Source organism: Babylonia areolata, chromosome 14 (genome assembly GCF_041734735.1).
Source record: "Babylonia areolata isolate BAREFJ2019XMU chromosome 14, ASM4173473v1, whole genome shotgun sequence".
Classification (NCBI taxonomy): Eukaryota; Metazoa; Mollusca; class Gastropoda; order Neogastropoda; family Buccinidae; genus Babylonia; species Babylonia areolata.
In genome coordinates, this window is record NC_134889.1 from 235,001 (window position 1) to 245,000 (window position 10,000).

The 10,000-nt window shown below is 48.5% G+C and overlaps 1 protein-coding gene across 1 annotated transcript in view; it reads right to left on the bottom strand.

The window, feature by feature from the left end:
* LOC143289705 (multiple epidermal growth factor-like domains protein 8) overlaps positions 1–10,000 on the bottom strand; it is a 150,079-nt gene that overhangs the window by 42,736 nt on the left and 97,343 nt on the right. The window contains exons 24-27 of the mRNA XM_076598755.1: positions 9,437–9,608; positions 7,470–7,719; positions 5,862–5,994; positions 3,568–3,769 (exon numbers count right to left, since the gene is read on the bottom strand). Of these exons, the coding sequence (XP_076454870.1) occupies positions 3,568–3,769; positions 5,862–5,994; positions 7,470–7,719; positions 9,437–9,608 (757 nt within the window). The remainder of the gene's footprint in view (positions 1–3,567; positions 3,770–5,861; positions 5,995–7,469; positions 7,720–9,436; positions 9,609–10,000) is intronic.

The window sequence follows — 10,000 nt, forward strand, 5'->3', positions numbered from 1 at the left end:
ATCTCACCTTGTTGTAGTACCGCCCTATCTCACCTGACACACACACACACCTCACCTTGTTGTAGTACCGCCCTATCTCACCTGACACACACACAAACCTCACCTTGTTGTAGTACCGCCCTATCTCACCTGACACACACACACACCTCACCTTGTTGTAGTACCACCCTATCTCACCTGACACACACACAAACCTCACCTTGTTGTAGTACCACCCTATCTCACCTGACACACACACATCTCACCTTGTTGTAGTACCGCCCTATCTCACCTGACACACACACACAAACCTCACCTTGTTGTAGTACCACCCTATCTCACCTGACACACACACACACCTCACCTTGTTGTAGTACCACCCTATCTCACCTGACACACACACACACCTCACCTTGTTGTAGTACCGCCCTATCTCACCTGACACACACACACACCTCACCTTGTTGTAGTACCGCCCTATCTCACCTGACACACACACAAACCTCACCTTGTTGTAGTACCGCCCTATCTCACCTGACACACACACATCTCACCTTGTTGTAGTACCACCCTATCTCACCTGACACACACACACACCTCACCTTGTTGTAGTACCGCCCTATCTCACCTGACACACACACACACCTCACCTTGTTGTAGTACCGCCCTATCTCACCTGACACACACACATCTCACCTTGTTGTAGTACCGCCCTATCTCACCTGACACACACACAAACCTCACCTTGTTGTAGTACCACCCTATCTCACCTGACACACACACATCTCACCTTGTTGTAGTACCACCCTATCTCACCTGACACACACACACCTCACCTTGTTGTAGTACCGCCCTATCTCACCTGACACACACACACACCTCACCTTGTTGTAGTACCGCCCTATCTCACCTGACACACACACACACCTCACCTTGTTGTAGTACCGCCCTATCTCACCTGACACACACACACACCTCACCTTGTTGTAGTACCGCCCTATCTCACCTGACACACACACAAACCTCACCTTGTTGTAGTACCGCCCTATCTCACCTGACACACACACACACCTCACCTTGTTGTAGTACCACCCTATCTCACCTGACACACACACATCTCACCTTGTTGTAGTACCACCCTATCTCACCTGACACACACACACACACACATCTCACCTTGTTGTAGTACCGCCCTATCTCACCTGACACACACACACACACACATCTCACCTTGTTGTAGTACCGCCCTATCTCACCTGACACACACACACACACATCTCACCTTGTTGTAGTACCGCCCTATCTCACCTGACACACACACACACACATCTCACCTTGTTGTAGTACCGCCCTATCTCACCTGACACACACACACACACACCTCACCTTGTTGTAGTACCTTCCTATCTCACCTGACTGACACACACACACACACACACACCTCACCTTGTTGTAGTACCTTCCTATCTCACCTGACACACACACACACACACACCTCACCTTGTTGTAGTACCACCCTATCTCACCTGACACACACACACACGCCTCACCTTGTTGTAGTACCGCCCTATCTCACCACATACACACACACACACACACACACGCCTCACCTTGTTGTAGTACCGCCCTATCTCACCACATACACACACACACACACACACACACCTCACCTTCTTGTAGTACCTTCCTATCTCACCTGACACACACACACACACGCCTCACCTTGTTGTAGTACCGCCCTATCTCACCACACACACACACACACACCTCACCTTCTTGTAGTACCTTCCTATCTCACCTGACACACACACACACACGCCTCACCTTGTTGTAGTACCGCCCTATCTCACCACACACACACACACACACACACACACACCTCACCTTCTTGTAGTACCTTCCTATCTCACCTGACACACACACACAACCTTTTACCTCATGATACTATTATTTGCTTTAAACACTAAACATTCAACACAGAAAATGTTCTTTTCATGACACTATCATCTGCTTCAAACACTAAACAACTGACACAGAAAACGTTCTTTTCGTGATACTATTATCTGCTTCGAACACCAAACAATTAAAACTGAAAATCTCATCTGACACACACCTTGTTCACCTCAGTATCAATTCAAGACAGTTTTTCTGTAACAATTCAAGCAGAGAAAGTTCTGAAGACTCATTCAAATGCTGGCAAAGGGATAAACAAGTGAGGTAGTGGAACACCCTTTTCCTTGATGGACTGTTACACAGAGTGCACCAAAAAGGAAATTTTCTATCTAAAATTACGTTTAAATAACATACTTACCATGACCCAACTAGTGCAGACTCCGGCAGGGGTCTGACATTCCTGTCCTGTGCAAACTACTATCCGCCTATGCGGAGAAAAAGAAAGCAACTACAGCCGATAACCTCCGGAAGTAGGTAACCTCCCCTTTGTCCCGCTAGCTAGCGCCCTTTTTTTCCGGCAGCCATCTCGACACCTGTTCCTGTGCACTGCATACGGCTAAGTTTTTTTTAAATCATGGAACTGCATAAGTTTCCTGTCAGGGGCAGTGAAGTTTTCTGCACATCTCAACCAAAACAAAAGCTATGGTACGTACCATGTGTAAAATATTTTGTGAATTTGGTATCTACTCCTCTCATCAACGTTATCTGAGACAGCCCCAACCCCGACCAAAGCCACACATACACACACACACCATCACACACACACACACACACCACCACCACATTACACACACACACAACCACCACCACCACACCCCACACACACACCAACACCAACACAACAAACACTACACCCACCCACCAAGCCACCCCCACCTCCTTCTGTCCACCCCCTCACCACCCTCACCATTCTCTGTGACCCCTCCTGTTCCCTCACCACCCACACCATTCTCTGTGACCCCTCCTGTCCCCTCACCACCCTCACCATTCTCTGTGACCCCTCCTGTCCCCTCACCACCCTCACCATTCTCTGTGACCCCTCCTGTTCCCTCACCATTCTGTGACCCCTCCTGTCCCCTCACCACCCTCACCATTCTATGTGACTCCTCCTGTCCCCTCACCATTCTATGTGACCCCTCCTGTCCCCTCACCACCCTCACCATTCTCTGTGACCCCTCCTGTCCCCTCACCACCCTCACCATTCTATGTGACCCCTCCTGTTCCCTCACCATTCTGTGACCCCTCCTGTCCCCTCACCACCCTCACCATTCTATGTGACTCCTCCTGTCCCCTCACCATTCTGTGACCCCTCCTGTCCCCTCACCATTCTCTGTGACCCCTCCTGTCCCCTCACCACCCTCACCATTCTATGTGACTCCTCCTGTCCCCTCACCATTCTCTGTGACCCCTCCTGTCCCCTCACCATTCTCTGTGACCCCCTCCTGTCCCCTCACCATTCTCTGTGACCCCCTCCTGTCCCCTCACCATTCTCTGTGACTCCTCCTGTTCCCTCACCATTCTATGTGACCCCTCCTGTCCCCTCACCACCCTCACCATTCTGTGACCACCCCACCCCCCCACTGTTCCTCACCACCCTAACCCTTTCCTGTGACCCCCCACCCCCCAGCCACTGACTGGATCGTTTGAAGTGGCGTGTCCAGAGGCACTTGGTGAGGTGAGAGCACATCTGGCAGTCTGAGGCAGGACAGAGGTACTCAAAGCAGGTGTCCACTCTGCTGATGACGTGCTGGTCCAGGGGGCACGAGTTGTCCTTGGGGCAGCTGTCCTTCATGCGCACACACGCCCCCTTGGGGCAGTTGGTGCACCACTGACATCGCTGGGACACACACACACACACACACACACACACATACGCACACACACACAATGAATAAATAGCAACAACCTTCAGCACACACATGCCCCCTTCGGGCAGTTGGTGCACCACTGACATCGCTGGGACACACACACACACACACATACGCACACATACGCACACACACACACAATGAATAAATAGCAACAACCTTCAGCACACACATGCCCCCTTCGGGCAGTTGGTGCACCACTGACATCGATGGAACACAAACACACATATACACATTGTATAAATAACCTTCATGCACACACACACGCCCCCCTTTGGGCAGTTGGTGGACTGCTGACATTGCTGCTCTCTCTCTCTCTCTCCCACATCCACACATGGTAAAAATAACAACCCATCTGCTGCCCTTGCAAAGTGGTTAGCGTCGCAGACTGATGGCTTGGAGGATGCAGGTTCAAATCCCAGTGGAGGTGGGGTTTTTGGCCCACAGCCTGCTCCTACCCAGAACTGAGTGTGCTATGAACTTAAATGGGAAGACTGGGAATACACAGTCGAGTATCATCCACTTCACAGATGCATCTTTGGGTGTGTTACTCTAATTTCCTGATCAACACTGCAAGTGTCTGTATCTCTCAGGCCTGGCTGACACTGGGATATCAGTATGACACAAAGCATTGAGTACAGCCTTTTCACATCGTCCCAAACCTAAATGTACCTTCATAGCAGCATCGTCATCATCATCATCATCTTCCTCCTCCTCTTCCTCCTTCATCATTAGTATAAAAACAAGTCCCAAAGTCTGCGGTCTTTCATGCCCTGCTCTCATGGTGACCTCAGTTTCAACACCCCTCCACTTCTATGCTTGGGGTGAGTCTTGTCAAGGTCTTCAGTGTCGGCAGATTCATGGGGGGCTGTTGTTTGAGGGACGTGGTGGCGGTCTCCACTCTAGGGAAGACACTCACTCAGGCTGGCTCAGTGACTTAGCCATTATTGTCGTCATAGGGGGCTAAGTAGGTGGTGTCCTAAGTACAATAAATCAGAAAAAGCACTACTGAACACCACTGAAGTGACTCAGCAGCAGTGCAGGGTCTCCTCTGGTGTGTGGCCTCCTAGCAACCCAACATGATGGTTCCCTGTGGACTTCCAGCAGTGGAACTCCGACAGAGGAAGCGGGATATGGCCTTGTATGGGGGGACATGGAATGAGCAGCATGACGCATGGGAGTAATGCCATCAAACGGTGCACATGATGGGGCAGCCAACAAACAACAAAAAACAAACAAACTAAAAAAAACCCAACCTTCATGCACACACATGCCCCTTTGGGGCAGCTGGTGCAACACTGATACCACTGGGACACACATTGACACACACACAAACACAGATACACACAGACAAACACAGAAACACACACAGACCCTGACACACACAAACACAGAAACACACACAGACCCTGACACACACAAACACAGATACACACAGACAAACACAGAAACACACACAGACCCTGACACACACAAACACAGAAACACACACAGACCCTGACACACACAAACACAGAAACACACACAGACCCTGACACAGACAAACACAGAAACACACACAGACCCTGACACACACAAACACAGATACACAGAGACAAACATAGAAACACACAGACCCTGACACACACACACACAGATACACAGAGACAAACATAGAAACACACAGACCCTGACACACACAGATACACAGAGACAAACATAGAAACACACACAGACCCTGACACACACAAACACAGAGACAAACACAGAAACACACAGACCCTGACACACACTGACACACACAAACACAGATACACAGAGACAAACACAGAAACACACAGACCCTGACACACACTGACACACACAAACACAGAGACAAACAAAGAAACACACACAGACACTGACACACACAAACACAGATACACAGAGACAAACACAGAAACACACACAGACCCTGACACACACAGACCCAGACTCAGAGAAACCTGATAAACATATTCAAATCATGGGTACTTATGACACTGGGAGCTTGACTTGAAGCAAACAGTCAAAACAGAGACACACACATACACTCACACTAACCTGATCAACATGTTTAAACTGGGGATACTTGGACAGACACTGGGAGCAGGACTTGAAGCGACTGCAGGTCTGGTTCTGGAACCACAGCACACTGCACTGCTTGGCTGTCTCACTGGAGTGCTGCATGGGGCACCTGCACACACACACACACACACACACACACACACACACACACATATATATACACCACACCACACCACACCACACCAAACACACACACACACACACACATATATACACCACACCACACCACACCACACCACACCAAACACACACACACACACACACACATATATACACCACACCACACCACACCACACCAAACACACACACACACACACACACACAAACATATATACACCACACCACACCACACCACACCACACCACACCACACCACACCAAACACACACACACACACACACACACACACACACAGATCAACATGATCAGCAGAATAAGACACTCTGCAAATGATGACACAAGAGTGTTGATCAGCATGACAGCATACACATATAATAGTGTTGTGAGTGTTGATCAGCATGACAGCATACACATATAATAGTGTTGTGTGTGTTGATCAGCATGACAGCATACACATATAATAGTGTTGTGTGTGTTGATCAGCATGACAGCATACACATATAATAGTGTTGTAAGTGTTGATCAGCATGACAGCATACACATATAATAGTGTTGTGAGTGTTGATCAGCATGACAGCATACACATATAATAGTGTTGTGAGTGTTGATCAGCATGACAGCATACACATATAATAGTGTTGTGAGTGTTGATCAGCATGACAGCATACACATATAATAGTGTTGTGAGTGTTGATCAGCATGACAGCATACACATATAATAGTGTTGTGTGTGTTGATCAGCATGACAGCATACACATATCAAAGTGTTCCCTTGTGTGTACTGATCACCACATTATCAAAGTGCAGTGTTGTGTGTACTGATAACATCACATTGTCACAGTGCAGTGTTGTGTGTACTGATCACATTATCATAGTGCAGTGTTGTGTGTACTGATCACAACATTATCAAAGTGCAGTGTTGTGTGCACTGATCACATTATCATAGTGCAGTGTTGTGTGTACTGATAACATCACATTGTCACAGTGCAGTGTTGTGTGTACTGATCACAACATTATCAAAGTGCAGTGTTGTGTGCACTGATCACCACATCATCATAGTGCAGTGTTGTGTGTACTGATCAACACATTATCATAGTCCACTGTTGCGTGCACTGATCACACCACATCATCATAGTGCAGTGTTGTGTGTACTGATCAACACATTATCATAGTCCACTGTTGCGTGCACTGATCACACCACATCATCATAGTGCAGTGTTGTGTGTACTGATCAACACATTATCTTAGTCCACTGTTGCGTGCACTGATCACACCACATTATCATAGTGCAGTGTTGTGTGTACTGTATCACTTTTTGTCACAACAGATTTCACTGTGTGAAATTTGGTTCTCTCTCCCCATTATTCTTTTCTTTTTTTTGTCTCTGCATGTGTATTTGTTTTGCTGACACAGAATGTTTTGTGGAGACTGTGACAGACTGTAGTTGTGGAAGCAGTCCACTCACTGGCTGGGTCTCTTGATGTGGGTCCCTGCAGTGAAGCAGACGCCAGCAGTGGCGTTGCCACACACATGGCATCCCAGAGTCTTGACACACTCGTCATGACTGAAGATGGCGCAGATGTCTTCCGGCAAAGTCAGGCGGGACAGGGTGCCCACCATGTTACCCATGAAGCCCCCGAACATATATATATGGCCACCCTCCGTCACCGCTCGGACCCCCATCACTGTAATCGTCTTCTGTTCCCGCTCAAACTCTGTAACCCACATCACACCTGTCTTCATCTTGAGTTCTCTGTAACCCACATCACACCTGTCTTCATCACCTGTTCTCTGTAACCCACATCACACCTGTCTTCATCACCTGTTCTCTGTAACCCACATCACACCTGTCTTCATCACCTGTTCTCTGTAACCCACATCACACCTGTCTTCATCACCTGTTCTCTGTAACCAACATCACACCTGTCTTCATCTTCTGTTCTCTGTAACCCACATCACACTTGTCTTCATCTTGTGTTCTATGTAACCCACATCACACCTGTCTTCTGTCCTCTGTAACCAACATCACACCTGTCTTCATCTTCTGTCCTCTGTAACCCACATCACACCTGTCTTCATCTTCTGTCCTCTGTAACCCACATCACACCTGTCTTCATCTTCTGTCCTCTGTAACCAACATCACACCTGTCTTCATCTTGTGTTCTATGTAACCCACATCACACCTGTCTTCATCTTCTGTTCTCTGTAACCCACATCACACCTGTCTTCATCTTCTGTTCTCTGTAACCAACATCACACCTGTCTTCATCACCTGTTCTCTGTAACCCACACCACACCTGTCTTCATCTTCTGTTCTCTGTAACCAACATCACACCTGTCTTCATCACCTGTTCTCTGTAACCCACATCACACCTGTCTTCATCACCTGTTCTCTGTAACCCACATCACACCTGTCTTCATCTTCTGTTCTCTGTAACCAACATCACACCTGTCTTCTGTTCTCTGTAACCCACATCACACCTGTCTTCGTCACCTGTTCTCTGTAACTCACATCACACCTGTCTTCGTCACCTGTTCTCTGTAACCCACACCACACCTGTCTTCATCACCTGTTCTCTGTAACCCACACCACACCTGTCTTCATCACCTGTTCTCTGTAACCCACATCACACCTGTTTTCATCACCTGTTCTCTGTAACCCACACCACACCTGTCGTCGTCACCTGTTCTCTGTAACCCACATCACACCTGTCTTCGTCACCTGTTCTCTGTAACCCACATCACATCTGTCTTCGTCACCTGTTCTCTGTAACCCACACCACACCTGTCTTTGTCACCTGTTCTCTGTAACTTACATCACACCTGTCTTCGTCACCTGTTCTCTGTAACCCACATCACACCTGTTTTCATCACCTGTTCTCTGTAACCCACACCACACCTGTCTTCGTCACCTGTTCTCTGTAACCCACATCACACCTGTCTTCGTCACCTGTTCTCTGTAACCCACATCACATCTGTCTTCGTCACCTGTTCTCTGTAACCCACACCACACCTGTCTTTGTCACCTGTTCTCTGTAACTTACATCACACCTGTCTTCGTCACCTGTTCTCTGTAACCCACATCACACCTGTCTTCATCACCTGTTCTCTGTAACCCACATCACACCTGTCTTCATCACCTGTTCTCTGTAACCCACATCACACCTGTCTTCGTCACCTGTTCTCTGTAACCCACATCACACCTGTCTTCGTCACCTGTTCTCTGTAACCAACATCACACCTGTCTTCATCACCTGTTCTCTGTAACCCACACCACACCTGTCTTCGTCACCTGTTCTCTGTAACCCACACCACACCTGTCTTCATCACCTGTTCTCTGTAACCCACACCACACCAAAACAGCCCTGTCCCACTAACATACAGACACACAGTGTGTAACAAAGACAGAGAGACAGGTGTGGTGTCACTGACGAGCGAACTGGATGCGGTGCCAGGTGTTGCAGTGGTAGCGGTACACCAGCAGGTCCATGGCGTAGCTGCCGTCGTCCATCAGTCCCCCGATGATGATCATCTCCCGACCCAGACCCACCGCCGTGTGGAACACCCGCCCCTCCCACGACACTGCCTCCTTCTCATTGTCATGCTGCACACATCGTGTCATGTCACATCATGTCAACACCAGCCCCTCCCACGACACTGCCTCCTTCTCATTGTCATGCTGCACACATCGTGTCATGTCACATCATGTCAACACCCGCCCTCCCATGACACTGCCTCCTTCTCAATGTCATGCTGCACACATCGTGTCATGTCACATCATGTCATGTCAACACCCGCCCCTCCCACGACACGGCCTCCTTCTCATTGTCATGCTGCACACATCGTGTCATGTCACATCATGTCATGTCAACACCCGCCCCTCCCATGACACTGCCTCCTTCTCATTGTCATGCTGCACACATCACGTCATGTGATGTTACATCATGTAACATTACATGTCACATCAGCATTGTTCAGTCCAACTTCATGACACTG